Source organism: Zootoca vivipara, chromosome Z1, assembly GCF_965207765.1.
Source record: "Zootoca vivipara chromosome Z1, rZooViv2.hap1.1, whole genome shotgun sequence".
NCBI classification, from domain to species: domain Eukaryota; kingdom Metazoa; phylum Chordata; class Lepidosauria; order Squamata; family Lacertidae; genus Zootoca; species Zootoca vivipara.
In genome coordinates, this window is record NC_142583.1 from 2,397,204 (window position 1) to 2,424,486 (window position 27,283).

Below are 27,283 nucleotides of genomic sequence, written 5' to 3' on the forward strand. Positions count from 1 at the left end.
TCGCATGATGAATTCTGCATATAAGTTAAATAAGCAGGGAGACAATATACAACCTTGTCGTACTCCTTTCCCAATTTTGAACCACTCAGTTGTTCCATATCCAGTTCTAACTGTAGCTTCTTGTCCCACATAGAGATTTCTCAGGAGACAGATGAGGTGATCAGGCACTCCCATTTCTTTAAGAACTTGCCATAGTTTGCTGTGGTCGACACAGTCAAAGGCTTTTGCATAGTCAATGAAGCAGAAGTAGACGTTTTTCTGGAACTCTCTAGCTTTCTCCATAATCCAGCGCATGTTTGCTATTTGGTCTCTGGTTCCTCTGCCCTTTCGAAATCCAGCTTGCACTTCTGGGAGTTCTCGGTCCACATACTGCCTAAGCCTGCCTTGTAGAATTTTAAGCATAACCTTGCTAGCGTGTGAAATGAGCGCAATTGTGCGGTAGTTGGAGCATTCTTTGGCACTGCCCTTCTTTGGAATTGGGATGTAGACTGATCTTCTCCAATCCTCTGGCCATTGCTGAGTTTTCCAAACTTGCTGGCATATTGGGTGTAGCACCTTAACAGCATCATCTTTTAAAATTTTAAATAGTTCAGCTGGAATATCATCACTTCCACTGGCCTTGTTATTAGCAATGCTTTCTAAGGCCCATTTGACTTCACTCTCCAAGATGTCTGGCTCAAGGTCAGCAACCACACTACCTGGGGTGTACGAAACCTCCATGTCTTTCTGGTATAATTCCTCTGTGTATTCTTGCCACCTCTTCTTGATGTCTTCTGCTTCTGTTAGGTCCTTACCACTTTTGTCCTTGATTATGGTAATCTTTGTACGAAATGTTCCTTTCATATCTCCAATTTTCTTGAACAGATCTCTGGTTTTCCCCATTCTATTGTTTTCCTCTATTTTTTTGCATTGCTCATTTAAGAAGACCCTCTTGTCTCTCCTTGCTGTTTTTTGGAAATCTGCATTCAGTTTCCTGTATCTTTCCCTATCTCCCTTGCATTTTGCTTGCCTCCTCTCCTCAGCTATTTGTAAGGCCTCGTTGGACAGCCATTTTGCTTTCTTGCATTTCCTTTTCCTTGGGATGGTTTTCGTTGCTGCCTCCTGTATAATGTTACGAGCCTCCATCCATAGTTCTTCAGGCACTCTGTCCACCAAATCTAAATCCTTAAACCTGTTCCTCACTTCCACTGTGTATTCATAAGGGATTTGATTCAGATTGTATCTTACTGGCCCAGTGGTTTTTCCTACTTTCTTCAGTTTAAGCTGGAATTTTGCTATAAGAAGCTGATGATCTGAGTTACAGTCAGCTCCAGGTCTTGTTTTTGCTGATTGTATAGAGCTTCTCCATCTTTGGCTGCAGAGAATATAATCAATCTGATTTCGATGCTGCCCATTTGGTGATATCCATGTGTAGAGTCGTCTCTTGTGTTGTTGGAAGAGAGTGTTTGTGATGACCAGCTTGTTCTCTTGACAGAACTCTATTAGCCTTTGCCCTGCTTCATTTTGAACTCCAAGGCCAAACTTGCCAGTTGTTCCTTTTATCTCTTGATTCCCTACTTTAGCATTCCAATCCCCTGTAATGAGAAGAACATCCTTCTTTGGTGTCATTTCTAGAAGGTGTTGTAGGTCTTCATAGAATTGGTCAATTTCACTTTCTTCAGCTCCGGTAGTTGGTGCATAAACTTGGATTACTGTGATGTTAAAAGGTCTGCCTTGGATTCGTATCGAGATCATTCTGTCATTTTTGAGATTGCATCCCATTACAGCTTTTGCCACTCTTTTGTTGACTATGAGGGCCACTCCATTTCTACTACAGGATTCCTGCCCACAGTAGTAGATACAATAGTCACCCGAACTGAATTCGCCCATTCCCTTCCATTTTAGTTCACTGATGCCCAGGATGTCTATATTTATTCTTGTCATCTCATTTTTGACCACATCCAGCTTACCTCCACTCATGGTTCTTACATTCCAGGTTCCTATGCAATATTTTTCTTTACAGCATCGGACTTTCCTTTCGCTTCCAGGCATATCCGCAACTGAGCGTCCTTTCGGCTTTGGCCCAGCCGCTTCATCAGCTCTGAATCTACTTGTACTTGTCCTCCGCTCTTCCTCAGTAGCATGTTGGACGCCTTCCGACCTGAGGGGCCATCCATGAAGGGGTGCTGACTTGGTAAATGGTAGCAATTGAGAAGCAATTGAGCCAGCGAGGTGAGGAAGCACGTGTTGTTAGGACCGGCAGTTTAACTTTTGTGTAAAGCAGCGTTTAGCAGCTCCTTTTAGCAGCTCGCAAACAGCGAAGGAAAAAGTCCTTAATAAATAAATAAAAGTCCCCAAGGCAAGGACTGCGATCCAGACTACTTACAAATCCTTAAAGGGGCAGCTCCACAGACAACCAAGCAGCATAAGGTAGAAAGAAAACTGCAGCAGGATTTTTAAAAGGCTGCTTTATGCCCGGTAAAAGCAATGAGACAACAATCAGACACGGGAGATTCCCGTTAAGAGGAAATCAACGTGCATTGAATGGAAGGGAATTTAGGGAAAGGTGGGGGGAAGCGAGAGGTGGGCTGTGTGTGTGTGTGTGTGTGTGTGTGTGTGTGTGAGAGAGAGAGAGAGAGAGAGAGAGAGAGAGAGAGAGAGAGAGACGCAGGGGGGGGGGGGAGAGAGACAGACGCGCGCACGGAGGTCTCTCCCTAAAAGGGAAAACAGCCTTTGCATTCTTCAATCGCCCCTCTTTTCTTCCTCGTGCCTTCATCTCCTCCCCACCCCACTTTTCTCCCCTTCACCAAGTAGAGCTTACACAGCTTGGCTAAAAAAATTATTTTTGGATCTTTTTATTTAAAAAAATGCTCTCAGAAACGGGGAAGAGAAATCACAAGGCTTCGGCAGCCAGCAGCTACGGCTGTTCGGTGCATTTTTACAAGCTTTTAAAGGAAATACGTGTCTGTGGAGCGACAGCAAAATGGGGAGAGATTTTTAAGGGGGGAGTTGGCTGGCAGGAGGGGGGTTATTGCTAGTGGGTGAAGGGTCTATCAGTATGTCTTATTTTCGGGGTATGGCTTGTATCGCGCAATTGCTTAGAAATCCTGCTATGGCTTATATAATGACTACGTCTTAAAAAAGGGGAAACACGGTACCAAGAAGGTTATTTATGTGGATACACCGATTAACCATAACTCCATTTTGTTCAAGAGCAGAACCAGCTAATATTTTACTCGATTAGCCAACACCACTCTTGAGCCAACTTAAGTTGAAAGAATGAACTTCTTAACCTTAATTCTCTGGTCATAAGATCTGCAATGTGCTTTGGGATCAGCTCCAAGAGGACAAAGATTCTTTGTTCAAGAAATACAGAAATAGTGCCAACTATTCCAAGTCTCCTTTTCCATTCTCACTATGAAAACTTCTACCTAACCGCTTAACTCAGTCACACTGGAGAAATATCAAGTGGCTCAAATCTCAAACATATCTTCTGAGACTACAGTTCAAACAAAAACATTTATTCTGGTATAGTTGGTTCTCATTTACTCCAAACATTTAAATACATTTAAGATAATACAAGTTCCATGGATGTTTTCTGGCTGGTACATTTTAGAATTTAATATAGAAAATACTAAAGAGAGATAGAGAAAACTCTCATAATAATTGAATTCTGAATATTTAGAACCACATAGCAAAAGGTTTTGTATTTTACTAAGAAGTTTTAGTAACATACAACAGCTGCTTTGTTTTACTATGGTATGGAAGACTGGCATATTACCTCAAGCTCTAATTAAATCTGCTATAATCCCCAAATATATACTAATATACTGCAGCTTTTAGAATCACTGCTCTGTTTTCAGGATGACCAATGACAAATCATGAAGGGTCCATTCATGCAGGCCTCTGCATACAGAATTTAGATCAACTGAATGTATTAAATACTACTGACTCAAACAGGCATCTAAATACATATGAAAGCAGTAATTTCTGTTTTAAGACAAATTTAATTACTGTATATTCCGGTGTATAAGATGACTGTGCGTATAAGACAGCCCCCAACATTTCCAGTTAAAATATAGAGTTTGGGATATACTCGCCATATAAGAAATACGACCCAGAGTATAAGACGACCCCCAAGAAGATTTTCCTGGGTTAAAAAGTAGTCTTATACGCAGGAATATACAGAAACTCTATATAGATTAGCGTCCTTTTTCTCATTTTTTAAAATACAATACTTTACTGAGTGAAATCAGTGTCCAGACCATACAAAAGTAAGGTCCCCTCATTTCATATCAAAAGCCCCCAATCTGATTCCCCAGCTGCATGTTTTATTTTTAATATTCTGATTTGGCAAACCTAGCACCACCTATAATCTATGGACAGCATAGGAGAAGGGGCAGCAATGACACAATTCCATTTAACCCTGCAATTTTTGCACCTGAATCTTAAATAGTTGTAGATTCAGATCTGACACAGTCAAAATAATTTTTATTTTTTTTTAAAAAAATTCCACTAGCACCTTAGAAACCAACTAAGTTTGTTCTGGTTATAAGCTTTCGTGTGCATGCACACTTCCTTTAACTTCCAATAATCACATCTGAATAGGACCTATCTTGCTTTATTCAGTGTAAGCATATGATTAAACACCAATGCAACATTAATTTTTTTCCAAATAAGGAAAAATACAGTAATGGTGAAAGAGCTCTCCTAGAGACTGAAATCTACAGTAGTAACATACCTTTAAGAGGATCATGTTCAGCCCTCATTATATCAATGAGTGAATTTTCCAATGAATGCATATTCAGACTGTCATACATTCTGTTTCGATCCTAGAAAAGAACAAATACATAGCATTAAAGCTAAAAAAATTTAAGGAGAAAAGGACAGTATTTCTAGAATAAGTGAAAGTGTGCTATTGTTATAATAGTCTTCATTTAGCTTTGCAATAAAGGTTTCTACATAAAATTTCCTTCCAACTGTTGGTACAACAGGACACAATGTTTCTCATAGACATTTTTATGAATCAGTTTTTAAAAACTTACTTTTACTAGAGGAAATGAAATATTCTATTGTCAGTGCTTTTCCTCACAGATTGATCCATCAACCTAGTCATGCTTACTTTGAAAAAAACGTCCACTGAAGTAACTATATTTAGCTCAGATGCTATTTGGGAATTAGAAGTGTGTGTCTTCTGCAATACAGACTGTTATAGAAATATGTTCAAACACCAAATAAAATAAAATCTATAAAGGTTAGGTTGGTGAGAAGCAACCTGCTTGGTTTATATGTCAGTTCAACTAGATCTGATGCTTTTCCTTTGCAAATATCATATATTTATCAGATTATTTAGAAAGAAACAGCCTCTCTCTCTGGATCCAGGGTTGTAATGTTACAGGGAACATTCAGGAGACAGTCATAGGAGGACACCTAGATTTGACAAGAACCAAGTAAAACTGTCATACATTCTGTTTCGATCCTAGAAAAGAACAAATACAAATGTTGGGAAAGATTGAGGGCACTAGGAGAAGGGGACGACAGAGGACGAGATGGTTGAACAGTGCTCTCGAAGCTACGAACATGAGTTTGACCAAACTGAGGGAGGCAGTGCAAGACAGGAGTGCCTGGCGTGCTATGGTCCATGGGGTCACAAAGAGTCAGACACGACTAAACGACTAAACAACAACAAAAGTAAAACTGGTAGGGGAACTATGGCAGAATCATTATTTATTTCCTAGAAGTGCTTACCATCCCAAGGAAGAATTAAAAATCAGACTGTTTCTGGTGCTCCTGCTAATATATTCCTCCTCACACAAACAACTCTAGGCACGACACTAAGGTGAATGGATAGGAAACAGAGAATAAAGAAATCTATCCCATTTCTTTGTAAAGCCAGAAGCAAAATAATGCATGTGCAGATTGTTCTAGCACTTTGTTTCCCTGGTCAGCAAATATTTTTTTTCTGAGAGACACTTCATAAAGAGAGAAGTAGGCCATCATCTCAACCTTTACCCTCTAATGATTTGTTTGCCACAGATGCAGCTTCCTTCACATCTAATCGGCCTACTAGTATGGCATACCACACTGTTCTAAACTATACTATCAGGTTATATTTAATCTGACAATGGGCCATCACCTTGAAATGAAACCAACACAATGAACGCACACACTGCCTTTAGCATTGTTAACAATGCTACTGATGTTTTTGATTATCAAAAGGTTTACAGTAGAAAATCTCAGGAATTGATTCATTTGGTTTGTTTTAAAAACATTTTATTCAGTATTTCTTAACAGAAAGATAAAGCATCTTATAGTCTAAAATAGTACAGAGACTGAAGCACCTTCTCTGAAGGTCTCAGTTGGAGGGGGGGGAGGGATTAATTCATCCACTTTGGCTATGAGTACCTTCACATGGGTGGCGCTGTGGGTTAAACCACTGAGCCTAGGGCTTGCCGATCAGAAGGTTGGCGGTTCGAATCCCCGCGATGGGGTGAGCTCCCATTGCTCGGTCCCAGCTCCTGCCAACCTAGCAGTTCGAAAGCACCTCAAAGTGCAAATAGATAAATAGGTACTGTTACAGCGGGAAGGTAAACGGTGTTTCCGTGTCCTGCTCTGGATCGCCAGAAGCGGCTTAGTCATGCTGGCCACATGACTTGGAAGCTGTACAGCGGCTCCCTCAGCCAATAACGCGAGATGAGCGTCGCAACCCCTGAGTTGGTCACGACTGGACCTAATGGTCAGGGGTCCCTTTACCCTTTACCTTCACACACAATGGGTTTCATTTATCTAATTACGGTAAGTCAGAGATGACCCTCTAAAACTGTTTGGTTGGTTTTGATCCATGACAGGGCCCCTTCCTTGGTGGTTCCCATGTTTTGAATGAGATGTATCTGTTTCCATCATAACAGACTTTCAGGAGGAATTTGAAAACATTTCTGTTTATCCAGACATTTGATGGCCGAAGGACACCACTCATGGCAACCTTGAGATCACTGGATGAGAAAATATTTAACAGTTTTACTATTCTTTTAAATGTAACTTTTAAAGATGTTAATTAACTATGTTAATGAAGCTTGCTGGAGACCCTTCCCCAATAGGCCCACAATTTTGATGCAGGCACTAAGTGAAACCTTCCGAGTATGCATCTATTTTGCTTAAGGTTTTTGTCAGGAAGTCCGTATACTTTGGAACAAATATTTGATTTGTTTCATTGTACAGTAGTTAGCTTTTGTGGTACCAATTTTTGCAACAATCACCAGTCCTTCTTTATCCAGAAGATAGTGTGTAAATGATACTTGTAATCTATGAAACTGATCACTGTAAGTTCCTAAGGACTGCAGCAGGAACAAAAAAGAGGTAGTGCAGCAACATCTGGAGGGCCATAGGTTTCCCACCCCCAACTTAAAGCAGCATATACATTGACTGCCATATAAAATAATACAATACTGAACAGTGTCGGTACTAAATATGGGCATAATTGTAACTTGTGCTTGTTTATCCTAGTTTATTGAAAAGGGTGTGGGATCGTTGCCTCTTGGGGAAAACCATTGCTCCAACTATTAGCTTTTGTAATCTTTGCTCCCCTTTTATTCCTAAAGCATTTACTTAGAATTAAATCCTTATGGATTGACTTTAGCTGTACAGGTAGTAGCACAAAAAACATGAAAGATTCCAAGTAGCTAAAGTAGCAATCTACACATTGCAAGACATCCAATACTGCCTAGCACTGGCAAACGCCTACATGTTATGGTCCACACGAATTCACTTTTTCGGTCTAAAAGACTTTTTAAAACCAGTTCACAAGTTTAGACTTACAGCACAGAGTAGCCCATTAAAGTATTAGTAGTGTGCTTCCAAAGCTCCTTTGTGACAGCTGTAGAGGGTTGGAGTGTGAGTACACGAGTGTGTGTGTGTGTGTGAAAAAGAGAGAGAGAGAGAGAGAGAGAGAGAGAGAGAGAGAGAGAGAGAGAGAGAGAGAGAGAGAGAACTGTAGGTGTTTTGCATGAATTATTTTAATGGTATCTGAAGAAGTGTGCATGCACATAAAAACTCATACCAATGACGAACTTAGTTGGTCTCTAAGGTGCTACTTGAAGGAATTTTTTGTTTGTTTGTTTGTTTGAATTGTATAATTCATGTTTATGTTTTTAGATGTGTCATAAGAGACCTTTGGGTAACAAGTGACTACCAAGTCTAAGAAACAAAACAACAACAACAACAACCATCATCACCAAACTTTGAATCTGAGTTTGACCTGAGTGTCCAATGCACTGTAGGACCTGAAGGACAAAATATGCAAAAATATGTAGTCAGTTGGGCTTTTCCAATCAATGTTGTAATCTCAAGGGATGCGAGTGGCGCTGTGGTTTAAACCACTGTGCTGCTTGGACTTGCTGATCGGAAGGTTGGTGGTTTGAGGCCCTGTGACAGGGTGAGCTCGTGTTGTTTGGTCCCAGCTCCTGCCAACCTAGTAGTTTGAAAGCATGCAGTACAAGTAGATAAATAGGTACCGCTCCGGCGGGAAGGTAAATGGCATTTCCGTGCGCTGCTCTGGTTTCGGCAGAAGTGGCTTTGTCATGCTGGCCACATGACCCGGAAAAACTGTCTGCGGAAGCGGACAAACTCCGGCTCCCTTGGCCTGCAAAGTGAGATGAGTGCCGCAACCGAGTCGTTCGCGACTGGGCTTAACTGTCAGGGGTACCTTTACCTTTACCTTTGATCTAATAATTGCTTACTAGGAAGGAAACTGCACTGGAACTTACACAGGGGTAAACATGCTTAGGATTGCACTGTATGTTAAAGTGCAAACACATGGAGGATCCACTGAACAAATCTGCAACTGTGTCCAACAATGATCACATGAATTTAGAAATTTATGCAGGGATTATTTGGGGGGAAGTATGCCTTAATTCTAAGGGACGTGGGTGGCGCTGTGGCCTAAGCCACAGAGTCTAGGGTTTGCCGATTAGAATGTCGGCGTTTTGAATTCCTGCGACGGGGTGAGCTCCCATTGTTTGGTCCCAGCTCCTGCCCACCTAGCAGTTCGAAACCACGTCAAAGTGCAAGTAGATAAATAGGGACCGCTCCAGAGGGAAGGTAAACAGTGTTTCCGTGCGCTGCCGTGGTTCACCAGAAGCAGCTTAGTCATGCTGGCCACATGACCTGGAAGCTGTCTGCGAAGAAACGCCCGGCTCCCTCGGCCTATAGAGCAAGTCGCGCAACCCCTGAGTCGTCCGCAACTGGACCTAACGGTCAGGGGTAACTTTACCTTTACCTTATGCCTTAATTCTGTACTAGCAACAGACATTTTAATAGCAAGAGTACACAACACTATTTTCTCCCAAAGGAGCAACGTGTTCAATGAGGTTACAAGTGGCTATCCTTGAGCACTCCTTGGTTCTGCTGCCTACAGTGCTAGACAGTGTTACCAGGGAACAGCAACAGAGGGACCTTACGCCTGCAACATTCACATGAATAAACAATGAAAGAGCCAGAACAGAATGTTACTCTTCTCTTTAAAGAGCAGCCTGTACCCTTGTTTCTTCATTTTAATTCTTCACTCAGTGTAAATAGTACAGTAAATAAATAAATAAATAACTGCAAGTACTTAAAGCACATTTGTTAATCTGAAGTTTCCTCAAATATGACCTAAGTCAGGGGTCCCCAGACTTACCGAGCGGCGGGCCGGTGCCCGCCGCGCCGCCCGCGCGGTGGGCCGGACGGCAGGGGAGTGCGCGCGCAGCGGGCCGGAGGGCGGGGGAGTGCGCGCCCGTGCGCATGCGCACACGCGCACGGGCGGAAAAAAATAGCCGAAAATCGCTTGTGCGCATGCGTATGGGCCTCCCCCGACCCGGAAGTGCACCAGAAATGACCTCTTCCGGGTCGGGAGAGGCCTGTACGCATGCGCACAAAGGATTTTCGACGATTTTTTGCCGATTTTCGGCGATTTTTTTGATTGTCGCTGCGCCGCGCGCCGTGAGAGCGGGCGGCGGCAGCGGGCGGCGGGGGTCGTCGCGGGCCGGATTGGAAGGCCGATTGGGCCGCATCCGGCCCGGGGGCCGTAGTTTGGGGACCCCTGACCTAAGTGCTTGGGACATTTGCAGGCATCCAGTCACTCTCCTACAATGTAAATCCTAAGCGTGTTCACACAACAGAAGGTCCAATACTCTCTTTTTATATATATAAAAAACCCCACAAACTTATACAGTGGTACCTCTGGTTAAGAACTTAATTCATTCTGGAGGTCCATTGTTAACCTGAAACCATTCTTAACCTAAAGTACCACTTTAGCTAATGGGGCCTCCTGCTGCTGCCGCCGGTGCACAATTTCTGTTCTCATCCTGAAGCAAAGTTCTTAACCCAAGGTACTATTTCTGGGTTAGCAGAGTCTGTAACCTGAAGCGTCTGTAACCCGAGGTACCTCTGTATTGTCCTAACCTGGTGTACCTAGACAACTTCCTAGCAGCTGCATTCTACAACTTCCCAAACAGCCCCCCAAAGAAATTTACAACAATCAAAGCAGGATGTTATCAGAGCAAGTGTTACCATAGGAACGGAGCTGGGGAACCATGCAGAACGTTTATGAAATTTTACAATTATAGCAAAGTATGTATCTCAAATATAAAATCACTAAACAAACAAAGCAAAAAAATAATCTGAGTCAATATAGGTTAAAAAATAATCCCCTAAAATACATGAAATCAATTACAGAGGAACTGTTGTGGACTGCCAATAATGTCAGTACTAGGTCGATTATACTTACTCAACTTTGTTATCTGTCAGGTAGAGGACAACCATGTTCCTTCATGTTTGTAAAAACAATAAAATCATGCCAAGCTGCCAAAAACAAATCATGTCCACACTGACTCAATTTCCACATCCACTTAAACTTTTGTATCAATTTCTCAAGTAATGCTGCCTTAGACACAGGGTGGATAAAAATCAATGATTTTTTTTAAAAAAAATCAAAAAAATCGGATTTTTTTGATTTAAATCGATTTTTTTGATTTAAATCTGATTTTTTTAAAAAAATAAAATGCTTTTTGAGGAAAATATATTACCATCCAAAGGTTATTCCATCATGAAATAAAGATTAGTTTTTTAATTATGTAGAATAAGGTTGTATATGTTTATTTTTGGGGGTAAATAAATGCCATTAATCCATTCACAATGTCATGCTCTTCCAGAGGTTTTTGTAAGATTATTGGGCAGATTCTCTGCCTACAAGATATTATCACAGATGCTTGGTTTACTTTTGCAGTTCTCAAAACTGAATTTGACTCAACAGAGATCACATGCCTCTTCTTCACAGCAAAAATGTTATAACATGAACAGAGTTGAGAAAAAGACCTTAATCCTATTGTTCTACAAACCTATGAATACAGAAACAACCCCTTCAGTGCTAAGTTTCAAGAAGTTCAGTGAATAGAATAGAAACAATATTTTTCTGATTGTTTGGAGTGGACAGTATTTAGGTTTTTCATGTGATTTAAATAGACTATGATTTAAATCAAGCCTTACTGACTAGTGATTTAAATCGTGATTTAAATCATGATTTAAATCAGTTTGATTTAAATCAAATCCACCCTGCTTAGACATTTTGGTAGCAATAATCTATAGTTACTGCACAAAAGTCATACCAGGCCCATGCCACCAACACTGACTGCAGATAACAAGTTGTTTGTTAGTTTGCTAGTTTTCACATTTCTATGATGACCTAGAAATAAATTTAAAAGAGCCAGTTGCGGTGAGGTTTTTTTGCAGCCTGTCTTGTAATGGCTCTAATTTCCACTAAAACTCACTTGCAAAACTCCCAAACTCTATGGCTTCCCCACCACATATGAAGGTAAGTTTCAATTACCTGAACTCTCTCTAACACAATGGAGAGGATCTAGGGTCTGTGGAGTAAGATAGCAGTTATGAATTAGTTTTAATGATGATCCCTTAGTCAGAGTTATCAATTTGAAAGGTTTACCCCAAAGTGAGATCAATTGTCCACCATCTATTTCTAATTTCCTTTCAATACATACAAATACCATCTATTGCACCTTCCTCATGGTTTATCAGTAACCTATACATGTTTGGGGCCAAACCTATCACAGTCTCCAGCAAACGAAGTAAGCCTTCCACAGGCAACATGATAAATCTCAGGCTTCAACAAAAAAAAAGAGCATTTGTTGTTGTTTAGTCGTTTAGTCGTGTCCGACTCTTCGTGACCCCATGGACCAGAGCACGCCATAGCTGAAATCAAAAGAACCATGATAGTAATGTGGCTCTAAAATTCTCTCTAACAATGTGTTCAATATGTGTTTTGCATAAAGAAATTGAAGAACCAATACAACCACTAAGCACACCATACATCAGTCTCAAGAGCTCTGTGTCTATTGAAGAAAGAGGGATGAAAGACTAACAGCAACAATGGAGACACGGCTGGCATTAAAATAGACATGTTAGATTCCTAAACCTTAAGCTTTGCCAGCATCACACGATTGTTGAGCCAATGGAAGGACCTAAATTTAATCTTTAATTAAAGGATATACACCTATGGTGCTGGAGGAGACTCTTGAGAGTCCCATGGACTGCAAGAAGATCAAACCTATCCATTCTGAAGGAAATCAGCCCTGAGTGCTCACTGGAAGGACAGATCGTGAAGCTGAGGCTCCAATACTTTGGCCACCTCATGAGAAGAGAAGACTCCCTGGAAAAGACCCTGATGTTGGGAAAGATGGAGGGCACAAGGAGAAGGGGACGACAGAGGACGAGATGGTTGGACAGTGTTCTCGAAGCTACGAACATGAGTTTGACCAAACTGCGGGAGGCAGTGCAAGACAGGAGTGCCTGGCGTGCTATGGTCCATGGGGTCACGAAGAGTCGGACACGACTAAACGACTAAACAACAACAACCTAAGAACACAACACAACCTAGGAGTACCGAGTAGTCTTCACCTTGTGCCAAAATGACTGTGAAGGTGGGACTGGCACCAGGGAAGCCTCTCAGGGGACAGCTGATGTGCTACCAACAAGAATGCCCTTCTCCTGGTAGCTACCATTTGGCAAAGGTATTAGGAGTAGAGATAAGGGAGAAATTAGATGTCGTTTACATTTAAAGGTGAACCTGCCCAATGTTCACTTTCTGAAACAATATAAGAACCAAACACAGCTATCATTTGAAATTTGCACTATCTGAATTTTGCAGTGCAACTCTCCAACCAATGTTTAAAAAAATGCCTATATCAGGGGGAAGTGTTCCTAAAAATGAATATATTCATGAAAACAACATACAAAATATTAGGGGGGATTCTTTCAAAGTGTGTAGTCAAAACTGTACAATAAACATGTAATTATTAGAAGAAATTTGTACTAAAACGCTGATAAATTTTCATTATTATTATTTCTAATCCACAAATTGCTACAGAAATTTGGAGAACTGAAATTAGAAAAATCAGAAACTGAGAACACCAAAGTTGAAAGGTATGCTCATCCCTAATGAAGACTATTTTAAAATGTGGGTGGATATAAGTGGGAGAAGATTATTTTAAGATGTCCTGGTCCTAAGCCAATGGAGGGCATTTAAGGTCAAAACCAAGAGTCGAAAAGAGACTGGGACCTCATCTGCACTATACATTTAATGCAGTATCATATTATTTTAAATAGTTGTTGGCTTTCACCAAAGAATCCTGGGAACTGTAGTTTAAGGATCGAGAGTTGGTAGAAGACCCCTATTCCCCTCACAGAGCTACAATTCTCAGACTGGTTTGACAGTCAATCCCTCTTCCCTGGGAATTGTAGTTATGTAGGGGAAAAGGCGTCTCCTAACAACTCTGCATCTTTTTTTTTTTTTTTTTTTTTATTATTTTTTTATTAAAGGTTTTCTCAGTTTACAAAGACATGGGCAGTGTCTCTCATAGCATTTTTACAGATCGGTTTCAATTGTTGAGACATTGGGGAGGAAAAGGGGGAGAGCGGTAGATAAGGGGAGGGACAACTCTGCATCTTTAACAAATGACAGTTCCCAGGATTCTTTGGGAGAAGCCATGATTGTTTAAATATTATGATGCTGCTTTTAATGTATAGTGCAGATGAGGCCTGTTAGCCAGTGTAGCTGATAAGACACTAGCATAGTTACTGAATAATCTAGACCCAGTTAACTATCTTGCAGCCCAACTGTACTTATGGGTTAAAAAAGATAGTCTGCATACAAAGTGTTAAAATAAGCCTGAGTATGATTATGTAGCACTCTTGGGCAAAATGGCGCCTACAAGGAGTACCTCTGGCACCTGCCATGCTTCTGAACCCATATATATATTCTCTGTCCCAAACATTATGTGCTGGTAAGGACAGGTTACCTTTGCTTCCCTTGAGAAGCGTGTAACAATGAAGGAGGAAACTGGAAGAGCAGCACTCTTTTTAACTGCCCAGAGTGGCTGGGGCCACCCAGCCAGATGAGCGGAGTATAAATAATAAAATTATTATTATTATTATTATTATTATTATTATTATTATTATTATTATTATTATTTTAGCTCTGTGCTCCTCATGGATTGGGTCAGCAGCTGAAGTGCCGATCTAAGCTTTGAAAAGCACATTGAGTTGAAATGAAGTGGGAAAGAACATTACCCTTCTAACATTGTATTTCATCTTCCTGTACTTTTCAAGGCTCAGACTGCAACCTGAGCAGCTGAATAAAAAGCAGAGTGGTCAAGAAGGTGGGAAGGGAAGGATAGCTGAATCACAGCAAATGTCAATTCGAGTTTTTCATGGATTGAAGTTTGCTCTGACCATTGGGGTGGGGGGTAGGTGCTTGGACACAGAGCTTTAAATTGCAGACCGTGTCTGTAAGGAACGGAGGAAAGGTAAGTGTGTAAAAGTGCACAAGAGAAACCAGAAAGACAGACAGACAACACCCACATTCAGAAGCTGGATCCAGTGAAATGGATACCATTGGAACTGACTAATTTTTCACAATTTCCCCCACCCCAGCTGTCTTCATTGACTAAACCGTAAAAATCATAGGATTTAGTTCCCAACACGACACAGATCCATATAGATTCTCACAATTTTTCAAAGGATCCAGTCAAACTACCATCAAATTGTAGTTCACATCTGTGTTCTGTGATTTGTTGCTGATTTAACTGGCATTCTGTGTAAAAAAATCTGAAGATCCATGAGGATCTGTACCTTTAATCAATATTTTAGGGTGCTAACAAGCACTGCATCTGTGATTTTTTTTACCATGCAGTCTAACACTGCAAAGTTTAATTTAACATAAGGACCCCATATAACATTGTTGTTTAGTCGTTTAGTCATGTCCGACTCTTCGTGACCCCATGGACCATAGCACGCCAGGCAGTCCTGTCTTGCACTGCCTCCCGCAGTTTGGTCAAACTCATGTTCGTAGCTTCGAGAACACTGTCCAACCATCTCGTCCTCTGTCGTCCCCTTCTTCTAGTGCCCTCAATCTTTCCCAACATCAGGGTCTTTTCCAAGGATTCTTCTCTTCTCATGAGGTGGCCAAAGAATTGGAGCCTCACCTTCACCATCTGTCCTTCCAGGGAGCACTCAGGGCTGATTTCCTTAAGAATGGATAGGTTTGATCTTCTTGCAGTCCATGGGACTCTCAAGAGTCTCCTCCAGCACCATAATTCAAAAGCATCAATTCTTCGGCGATCAGCCTTCTTTATGGTCCAGCTCTCACTTCCATACATCGCTACTAGGAAAACCATAGCTTTAACTATACGGACCTTTGTCGGCAAGGTGATGTCTCTGCTTTTTAAGATGCTGTCTAGGTTTGTCATTGCTTTTCTCCCAAGAAGCAGGCGTCTTTTAATTTCGTGACTGCTGTCACCATCTGCAGTGATCAAGGAGCCCAAGAAAGTAAAATCTCTCACTGCCTCCATTTCTTCCCCTTCTATTTGCCAGGAGGTGATGGGACCAGTGGCCATGATCTTGGTTTTTTTGATGTTGAGCTTCAGACCATATTTTGCGCCCTCCTCTTTCACCCTCATTAAAAGGTTCTTTAATTCCTCCTCGCTTTCTGCCATCAAGGTTGTGTCATCTGCATATCTGAGGTTGTTGATATTTCTTCCGGCAATCTTAATTCCGGCTTGGGATTCATCTAGTCCAGCCTTTCGCATGATGAATTCTGCATATAAGTTAAATAAGCAGGGAGACAATATACAACCTTGTCGTACTCCTTTCCCAATTTTGAACCACTCAGTTGTTCCATATCCAGTTCTAACTGTAGCTTCTTGTCCCACATAGAGATTTCTCAGGAGACAGATGAGGTGATCAGGCACTCCCATTTCTTTAAGAACTTTCCAAAGTTTGCTGTGGTCGACACAGTCAAAGGCTTTTGCATAGTCAATGAAGCAGAAGTAGACGTTTTTCTGGAACTCTCTAGCTTTCTCCATAATCCAGCGCATGTTTGCTATTTGGTCTCTGGTTCCTCTGCCCTTTCGAAATCCAGCTTGCACTTCTGGGAGTTCTCGGTCCACATACTGCCTAAGCCTGCCTTGTAGAATTTTAAGCATAACCTTGCTAGCGTGTGAAATGAGCACAATTGTGCGGTAGTTGGAGCATTCTTTGGCACTGCCCTTCTTTGGAATTGGGATGTAGACTGATCTTCTCCAATCCTCTGGCCATTGCTGAGTTTTCCAAACTTGCTGGCATATTGGGTGTAGCACCTTAACAGCATCATCTTTTAAAATTTTAAATAGTTCAGCTGGAATATCATCACTTCCACTGGCCTTGTTATTTGCAGTGCTTTCTAAGGCCCATTTGACTTCACTCTCCAAGATGTCTGGCTCAAGGTCAGCAACCACACTACCTGGGGTGTACGAGACCTCCATATCTTTCTGGTATAATTCCTCTGTGTATTCCTGCCACCTCTTCTTGATGTCTTCTGCTTCTGTTAGGTCCTTACCACTTTTGTCCTTGATTATGGTAATCTTTGTACGAAATGTTCCTTTCATATCTCCAATTTTCTTGAACAGATCTCTGGTTTTCCCCATTCTATTGTTTTCCTCTATTTCTTTGCATTGCTCATTTAAGAAGACCCTATTGTCTCTCCTTGCTGTTTTTTGGAAATCTGCATTCAGTTTCCTGTATCTTTCCCTATCTCCCTTGCATTTTGCTTGCCTCCTCTCCTCCGCTATTTGTAAGGCCTCGTTGGACAGCCATTTTGCTTTCTTGCATTTCCTTTTCCTTGGGATGGTTTTCGTTGCTGCCTCCTGTATAATGTTACGAGCCTCCATCCATAGTTCTTCAGGCACTCTGTCCACCAAATCTAAATCCTTAAACCTGTTCCTCACTTCCACTGTGTATTCATAAGGGATTTGATTCAGATTGTATCTTACTGGCCCAGTGGTTTTTCCTACTTTCTTCAGTTTAAGCTGGAATTTTGCTATAAGAAGCTGATGATCTGAGTTACAGTCAGCTCCAGGTCTTGTTTTTGCTGACTGTATAGAGCTTCTCCATCTTTGGCTGCAGAGAATATAATCAATCTGATTTCGATGCTGCCCATTTGGTGATATCCATGTGTAGAGTCATCTCTTGTGTTGTTGGAAGAGAGTGTTTGTGATGACCAGCTTGTTCTCTTGACAGAACTCTATTAGCCTTTGCCCTGCTTCATTTTGAACTCCAAGGCCAAACTTGCCAGTTGTTTCTTTTATCATATAACATACCGCAATGCAAATTCAAAAGGATTCATTTTAATTCTATAATGAGTGTGTCCACAGATCCCAAAAAAAATTGTGACCGACCTCTGTACAGTATTGTTGAAGCAGGAGGTTTAACAGGGTGTGGATAAGTGGTGTCAGGCCATCTCCTCCCAGATATGCTTGCTGTTGCTGTATCAGCCAAAGCATATACAAGGTACCTTTAAACCTTGGAAGTCTCTTGACACTAATAATGCAAGCTTTCATGGATGCCTACCGGTACATCACTACCTAAATAAAGTGTGCTCAAAAAGGTTATACCACAATTCTCTTTGCTGGAATATATTAATATGTAATTCCTACTGAAACTTGCACACACAGTTGTTCAGAACCTCTGATTACCTCCAAGTGATTTCCAAACAAGAAAAAGAACAATCAGTAAGGTCAGAATAATGCAAAATAAGAATATGTATTTCCTGGATACAAAACTAACACAGAGAAAAAACAACAGAAGTTGTCACTCAAATCTAATATTTTGCTTTTTGGAACCACAGATTTCAATGTGTTTGCTGTTCAAAAGCTGCAACAAATAATTGAGCAAGGGTCATATGCCCTGACAGCTTTACCACTTAATCATAATTGACTATATGAGCTTTACAATATTTGTTAGCAATGATAAAGGAACAATAAAATAGCTACATGTTAAAGTGGAAAAGTATATAAAAGCTGCATGTTAAAACCTAGAAGACTACAGTATGAGGAAACTACTTTAAGCTTGAAAAAAATCCATCTGATTTCTAGTGCAAGATATGGAAACTACTAGTTCAATCTATCTTGGATTCAGTTTGGTTGAAACGAACCTGTAATCTCTGCATATGTTATTAACAATGTAGTATTTATAGCTCTCTATAATGCATTTTCTGCAAAAGCTGGCATTTCTAAGTTGCAAATGGGTTAAAATTCATATATTGAACTACTTAGGGGACAATTTCTGGAGCTAAATTAACATATTTACTCAAGGTTTGAATACAATCTCTTAAAAAACATTTTACTTGTTCATGGGATATCCAAGATGGATCACAATGGTCACTGAGCCAGTCTAATAAAAATACCAGTTTGGATTATTTGTAATGCTTAGCACTACAATCCTTTTTCCTAACCATAAAATAATTTTCTGCTTCACCTTTCAGCTTTTTGCTACATCTGATATATTTTAATGATATCTGTGAATCTTAAGTCTTATCTGGGATAAAAATCAACAGGTTTCTAAAGTTCCCTTTTGGTTAAATTCATAATGATTTCGTTATTATTATTATATGAGAATTCCTTGCTGAAGGAAATAAATAATCCTAACTTCACCTATAAACAGGTGGTGGTGGGGAGGTCTAAACTGATAGTCACAGACCATAAAAAATAAAAAATAGCACAATGAAAATGTAGAGTTTGCATATTGCAACTGGGATAGCAACAGCAAATTCCATGTTGGGAATGATTGAGGGGACTGAAAAGAAAATGGCTAGTCTCTCCCTCTCAAGGAGAACAACATAGAACAGAAGAAGGTACATAAAAGGACAACAAGAATAATAAAGGTGATGAAACATCTTCTCTATGAGGAAAGGCTAAAGTATTTGGAACTGTTTAGCATAGTAAAAGATTTACTGAGGAAGGAATATGGCAGAAGTTTATAAAATTATACGCAATCTGGACAGAGTGAAGAAACACTGGCTGCATTCAGATGTCATGCTAAGTCAGGTTCAAGGTGTCGTGAGTGAGCCTACTCTCTTCCCACGTTTTGTGTTTGTCTTTGTTTCCCAAGCCATAACTAAGAGCCAAAGTGGAAAGTTCTGAACTCCTTCTCTTGGTCATGTGGGTTGAAGCAGAGTGAATAGGCCTGGGCAGTGTTAGAAACTCAGATACATAAGCTCAGTGCCAAATGGCCCCTTAAACCAAGGTTACAGTGAACAAAACAAAATGTTCACTGGGGTAAGATGGCTCTAAAGTCTGATTTTTCAAATGATGGACTATGATTGATTATCAATTGAACATCTGGCTAGTTCAGATGACAACCCTGAGCTAGGTTAAGAACTTTGAGAACTTAAAGTCACTCGATCCAGGGAGAGTCCACATATGTATTAGCCCTATTCCTACCTCTTTTTCTTAATGGTGACTGCTCCCGCCCAGGCTGCAAAGAAAAAGCATTTTGGTTCCTGAAATTAATTTCAATTGTACAGATAAAATATAACTGATAGAATTGTACAGAATGTGGTATTAGCGTGTGAAAACAGTCCAGGCATGCACTTCCAGATGGTGGAGATGTCAGGCACCATCCATGCATCTTCATTTGGTCTCAAGTGTCAATAACCAGGTGCAAAATGTGCCTGGCTAATTCCGAACACTGGGCCTGGGAGGAGCTTAGGTGCATTCATGCAACACTAAGCCATTCACTTTATCCCTGTTCAACAATGCTGCAACTTCAGTTCTTATATTCTTAATTACCCTCATCCAAATGAGATATTTAAATTGATAGAGAAGACCACCAGACCTTGATTTTTTAAAGGGGTGCTGTTATTCTTAATTACATTAATATACTGTATATCGTTCTTAAGAATTCACCAAGATATTTTATAGACTTTTCAGTCCATTCTAACTTTCCCATAAAGAACTTATTTAAAGTTGAAAGCTATTACTCTGGTTTTTGATATTATCTTGTTTTAATCCAAGTTAGATGCAAATATTTTCCTGTTTTTTAAAAAACCTCAAACGTGGAACTGGTGTTCCCTTACCAAAAAATATGCGACCTGCTGTCACACAGGACCTTGGTCTCCTACCTCCATCTTTTCTCTAAGCCAGACTGTCATGTATCCCCCACTAATTCTACTCACATGCAAAAAGGTACTTAAGAATACCCGGGACATGTGACAAATCTGACAAAATGACTATGGCTCTCATTGGTCAGAAAGAGCCAAAGGTCACTCTCTTCAAGGAGAGGGGAGAGAGTATTTAAAAACTGAGCTGCTCTTGCAACTTTTGTCCCTCTCATCATCAGGAATCCAGGCTGGCTCTTCCATATAACCAGGAAGTTAACCAGCCTCACTGCCTATGCGTAAGTAGACTGAGATCATTGTGCTATTAACAATTAAAATAGAAGCAGTCAGGTTTTAGAGCTTTTTGGCTTTTTAATATTTCTGTTGGACTTATTGCCCTTTTCCTTACGTACTCTTAATAAACTTTCACAACTGAACTAGTGGAATCAGTATGTGACTGTCACCCTCAGGATTCGGGAATCCCCATGCACCCAGGTTGCTTTGGGTTTAACGCTATTGAAATCTAAGAACAGAGTTAAGAAATCCAGTAATTTGCCCTATTGTCAGGGAGAAACAGAGCACTTGACAGCTGACTTTATACTCTACATAAATTGCAAAGGATTGGCTGGAGACATGAAACCTGCTAGTCCAGGATCCTGGGATTTAACCATTAATTGGACATCCTCATCCCCCACCCCTTGTTTCTGGGGATATACCATAGGTGACCAAAAAGGAGTGGTGACAACAGCAACTACTGGATATTAGGTCTCAACTGGTAGTACTGCAGGGCAAAGAAGGGGGTGTGAGACACTCTCCTAAGCATCCTCCCTTCTTCATGCCAATCACTAAAGCTGACCTCCTCAACATAGGGTTAGAAAGAAGTCAATTGATATTTAAAACTATGGAGATAAGGGTTTAAGTCAGATAACTGCATGACTAAGATGCCTTAAGTTAGGGGTGATGTTATGTAAGAACTGAAAGAGAGAGGAGCTTTCTATATATGAAAAACCAATAAAAAGTATCATATGGGTCTTTCAATGAAATTTATTGGCAGTTGATTAAAGGAAGACAAAAGAAAGGACATCTTCACACAATGCATCATGGCAGTTCTCTTGGCTTCAGGAGAAGAGTACCCCAAAGTACAATGGGGGAGGGTATTGTATTCATGCTTTGCAGAAATCCTAATCTAAAATGCTTCCATATGAGAAACTGCACAAGTCCTGCACGTAAAACTTTACATGTGAAAACAGCATTAAATGTGAGGAAAAGCTACAATTCATGACAACCTACTAATGTGTCAACAACTTTCTACAGGGCACTATTACCATGCATACATAGATTCATCATATGTGATGCTCTATGTACAATTTTGCAATGTACGGAACACATACTTGACATAAAGGTGTTTCAGTCCAGACAATAGGAAGAGATTGCTCTATTACAGAGACAAACTACATGTGATGCACAAGATCTGTAATTAGATACCGATGGCATGTTTTATTTTTTGCTAAATGTGCATACGAACGAGGGTATTTGGCATTTAGATCAGGGAGGGCAAGATGTATAGGGCAAAACATACAGGTGCAATCAGAGGTGTGGGGTTTCAGGTGGGAAATGAACTAGAAAATTCAATCTCATTGTCTAGCCTGAAAATTAGGGTAATTTGCAGGTTAACTTACATCAGGAAACTTTCAGTTAGCAGGGGAGGAGGGAGAGTAGAACTTGGTGCCCTAGAGAGTTCTAATTTAGTATGGCTGTTTTATTTGTATTTAATGCACTAAGCTAAAAACTTTGAAAGTACCTAGCTTGTGTAAAACTATTTGAAATTTGTTTCCACACATCCATACTGAATTTCCACAGAAAATAAAGCTGCAAAATGTTCTGCCCCACATGACTGGGTGCAGTTTGTGCTTGTTTTCCACTCCATGGGGAAAGTATTGTTGGGGTTCTAGTATACTAGCTTCTGCATAGCATTTTAAAGCACCAGAGGTAATAAGGCTTATCATATGTATTGAGGAAACACACTTGTGCCACATACATGTCTTGCTGCAACTAAGGTATTGGGGAAAAACATGCTAATAACAACTCAAAACTAACATAGTTCAATTTGATTAAAATGTGGCAGCTTTGTTACCTGTACAGTACATATAAACAAATTTTCTTGGCATATTCTTTGAATTATATATATATATATATATATATATATATATATATATATATATATGTATGTATATGTATATATATGTAAACTGGGCATGTGGGTTAGTCTCCACTTTTCTGTGAAACCACTTGACCGATTGCATTCAAATTTGGACACAACGTCCCAAGCGAATATGTGAGTGACCATATGCAGGTTGCGTAGATAGATGTCACACCTATGGCATGTAAAACCCCATTCTTTGAAGCTCAAAACCCACACAGCAGATCCTGCCAGGCATGCTGGGAAAAGAACCAGGTAACACAACATCGCCCTCTAGCAGCAGCTACACTGGTACTGTAGCTATAAAACCTTCTCTCTCCACAACACTTCAGTTTGCCTTTACAGACTAGGCCGAATGGAAGTGGGGACTCGCCTGGGTGGGGGTTGGGAGAGGAGGGGGCAGGATACGTCATGGATCAGGACAGGGTGGGGGGAATCACAGGGATGAGCCACAGCAGCGTGGCCGGGCCAGCTAGTATAAAATTAATGTGTTGTACAGAATGTCAGTATTCATATTAGGCAGAAATCAGATCGGTCTGGCATGACTTATTTTTGAGAAACCCATGCAGGGGCTTAGTAATCACAGCATCCTTTTCTAAATGCTCACAGACCAACAGTTGAATTATCTGTTCTAGGATCTTCCCTGGTATTGATGTCAAGCTCACCGGATGGTATTTCCTGGGTCATCCCTTTCCCCTTTTTTTGAAGATGGGGACAATATTTGCCTGCCTCCAGTCTGCAGGGACCTCACATGTTCTCAAAGAATTTTCAAAGATAATAGACAAAGGCTCTTAAAATACATCTGCAAGCTCCTTTAGTACCCTTGGATGTAGTTCATCAGGTCCTGGAGACTTGAATTCATTTAAAGTAGCTAGATGTTCCCTTACTACTTCTTTTCCTATCCTGGGCTGCAGCTCCCTCCTTACATCATTTATTCTGTTATCACCAGGTTGGGCATCACTTTCCTTTTGGGTGAAGATAAAATAAAAGCCTTATTTACCTCAAGATCTGCTTTTAATAGCAGAAGCCAAGAAGCCAGTTGGATGGTATGAACATAGCTGCCAAGTTTTCCCTTTTCTCACGAGTAAGCCTATTCAGCATAAGGGAATTTCCCTTAAAAAAAGGGAGAATTTGGCAGCTATGGGTATAAATAATCATGTCATATAACAAAGGCAGAGAATTAACTGGAAGATAGCACTATACAGGTGCCCGTATAGATCATCCATACTTAACGCAGCCAAGATGCAATGAGGAATAATCACAATCATAGAACATGCTCAGAGGAACAACTGAGCTGTTATGGTGCTGTCTCAGCTACAATAGCTGCCAATATCTCCACTCATAAAATGTGTAAAAGCCATTTGCTATTCCAGAAGTGTGGGAAACAACAACAATCCTATTGTCTTATACTTGGTTTTATCTGCTTGCTTACAATTCATAAACAATTTCATTCTATACAGAAGAAAATGATCCTAACTACTATCAACTTCACAGATTAAAGTTTATTAACTTCACTTCCGGTCCGTCGCGCCGGCAAGAAGGACGCAGGGACTTCGCGCTCCGAAGTCCCTGGCCTCGCGGAGGGGGGGGGAAGTCCGCAGAGCGAGCGGACTCCCCACAAGAGCAGCGGGAAGGGCGTCCCGGTGACTGAAGCACCCAGCAGCTGCTCCGTTCACGGTTCCTCCGCTGCCCGAGAGCTCCGTAGAGCGATCGAGAGCCAGCGGAGTGGAGCCGCGGGAGCCATTTTGGGGTCCAACTTACCTCCTAGAAGCGAAGCTCCGAGTCCTCACCCGGCAAGCGGCGGATTCTTCCAAGAAATAAAAGATTTGATCAAAGTAAGTGAAATCTTCATTGGACTTGTTGACTTTATAAATAAATAATTCGGAAAACAGGGAGAGATTCAAAAACGGGAGTCGATCTCTTCCTAATGGTCAATCAAGAGGCGTATTAAATATTCCAAAGCCGAAAGGGAATTGAAGTAGAAAATCCGCCACAATTAATTAGAGAAGTTAGGAAAACCAGGAAGAAGAGATTTGAGGAAGTCACAATTATAATGTGAAGAAAATAAGAATTGGAAATTTTTAAATTTTTATTTGTTTTCTTTTTTTGGTGTTTTTTTTTTGTATAGGTATTGTGTTTATGTTTTGTTGAAGGCTTGTGTTAAAGGAGCAGCTGAGGGGAAACCAATCCCCAGAGCCCCTCCATCCCTGTCCTTTCAGTGGCAGGGAGGGGATGAGGGGGGAGGGGGGAGGGGGAGGTCAAACCCAGCCTTACAATGGACCCCTCTGATTCTCAATGCCCACGGGTTCTACTGGTGGCAGAAGTGGACTTGTGGGGGGAGGGAAATTGGAGGGACAGAGCATGTATTGTGTGTTTTGTTTGTTTTGTTTCTATAAAAAAATCAATAAAAATTATTTTAAAAATAAATAAAGTTTATTAACTTTTTATATAAAAAAGTAGACTTGACATAAATACTAAATATGTGCAATTTATACTTAACTCTCAGTTTCTACAAGGTCAGAATGAGAATGTCTGTAGCTCATGCAGCTTCTCTTCTTTTTAATTCACATGCTTTAGTGTTACAGCCTGGGAGAGCTCAGCTTCAATGTGATAAAATTAGTTTCAAAAACTGTAAAAAATGGTGCAAGTGTGGAGTCAAACATGCATCCTTTGTTTTCATGGATGTTATCATTTGTTATCATTTATGAAACCTACCTCACACAGCACTAAGAAGTGTACAAGGAATAAATTCATTTTTCCCCAGTAGCAAAGTATTGTGCTTTCAGTGCTAGGAAAATTCAACTCCTTATCAACAAGACTTCCTTGAAAGTGATCTCCGGATTTCTCACAGCAATGGAAAAGCCACTGCACATTAATAAATGAAAGATAATGGTCATACTGACTACTAACCTCATTGTTAAGATTAAGGTTTTTTCGTACTTTGAGAATACTTTCCAATGGAGGAAGAGTAGAGGAAAGACTTTGTTGATATATGGGGCACTGGCTTAGCAGTATAATAAGCAGTATTGTAAGAAACAAAACAAACCCCTGTGTTGCAAACACTAAAGTGAAACCAAAAACAGGGCAACACGTGACCAAATTCAAACGAACAGAATGTATTTACAACATATGTAATGTCAAAAACAAGACTAGAATATATAATATAATTCACATGAAAACAATTCCAATAGGTCTCTGAAAGTCCCTGTTGTTATGAATGGAACCAAATGGCAGAAAGTCATTCAATAAGAAACAAGCTGAAAAGCTTTGTATTGCAAAGTTCCAAAGTAGTTAGAGTAGTCAGCGAACTTGTCGTATTCCAAAGTTCCAAAGTAACTGACATATTCAATGAGCTAGTCGGACAGTGTTTCTGAATGTTGCACAGTTTCGTGAGAACTTCTTTAGCGCAGAAACAGAAAACTGACGTATTTCATAAACTGTAAAAAATAGAGGTACAATGTCCTATATCTACTTGACAATATGAAAACAAAATATACAATGAAGTACAATCGCTGAATACATACCACATCCATCATATAGATAAATATATGCCCTTTGCAGGCCACTACTCCTGCCCCCCTTTCCTCTGCCAGTGCCATTGATAAACCACCACCATCACCACATCTTTTCATCACCTCTACCTCTACGAATGTCCCCGAGGTTGCTAGAGCAACAGGTCTGCTCTAGCACCGTTATTTTAATTCTAGTCTTGTTTTTGACATTACATATGTTGTAAATACATTCTGTTCGTTTGAATTTGGTCACGTGTTGCCCTGTTTTTGGTTTCACTTTAGTAAGCAGTATTAACAGTCAAGGCAAAATGGAGTAAGATCTCCTATTCCTGAATGACAAACTCCACCCAGTACACAATATCCAAGTTGCTTCTCAACACAGCAATTAACCATAACACTTTTTTTAAAAAAAAAATTACGGAGTGTGTGGAACAATTTTCAATTTGCATTCCCAAAGCCATAAGCAATATAAACTCTGGGACTTTATAAAAAAATTATTTTAAAGCCACTAAATTCTGTACAAGTGCATGTGTATCTGCCACACAGATACCTCAAATTTCTATGCCACTCAAACATCTACAAATGCATCAAGAAAAGCTGGCCCAACAATAGTATCATGAAGTTTCAGAACTTAATACCTAAAACATCTAAAAACTAAGTGTTGAATGAAAGATGATTTTCAAGATAGGTCACACAGCTTTATACAATGCCAACTGCTGCAGTTAAATCCAGTTACTGCAAAATCAGTTCTACACATTTCTGCCCTGCAGGATGCAAGCTCCCAGCCTAAATGGGGAGCACAAAACTATGCCCACTAGAGGCCTACTCAATGTCAAATGAAACATTTACCTCCTATATCTTTGATCTGTGGCGATCTACACTGAAAATCCCTTTTCAACACAACATGGTTGATTTATAGTTTGTGATGTTATACACAGATTGTTTTCTCATTATTGTCTAGGCAAGCCACTCCACTGGTATCTGTTAAGGTTTTTCTTATGTGCAATATACTTTAACATTGCTCTGGATAACATCTTATTGAACTCTAATCCTAGCCTGGGTTGCAACATCTGCTAGCGTAGACAACATCAACAGCACCAGACTCTTGGGGCCCAGGGAACATTTTTTCACCTG

At 40.4% G+C, this 27,283-nt stretch overlaps 1 protein-coding gene across 4 annotated transcripts in view; it reads right to left on the bottom strand.

Moving 5' to 3' along the window:
• CPEB2 (cytoplasmic polyadenylation element binding protein 2) overlaps window positions 1-27,283 on the bottom strand; it is a 71,721-nt gene that overhangs the window by 33,750 nt on the left and 10,688 nt on the right. For all 4 annotated transcript variants that reach the window (XM_060279077.2, XM_060279075.2, XM_060279076.2 and 1 more), the window contains exon 3: window positions 4,721-4,811. In XM_060279077.2, coding sequence (XP_060135060.1) covers window positions 4,721-4,811 — 91 coding nt within the window. The remainder of the gene's footprint in view (window positions 1-4,720; window positions 4,812-27,283) is intronic.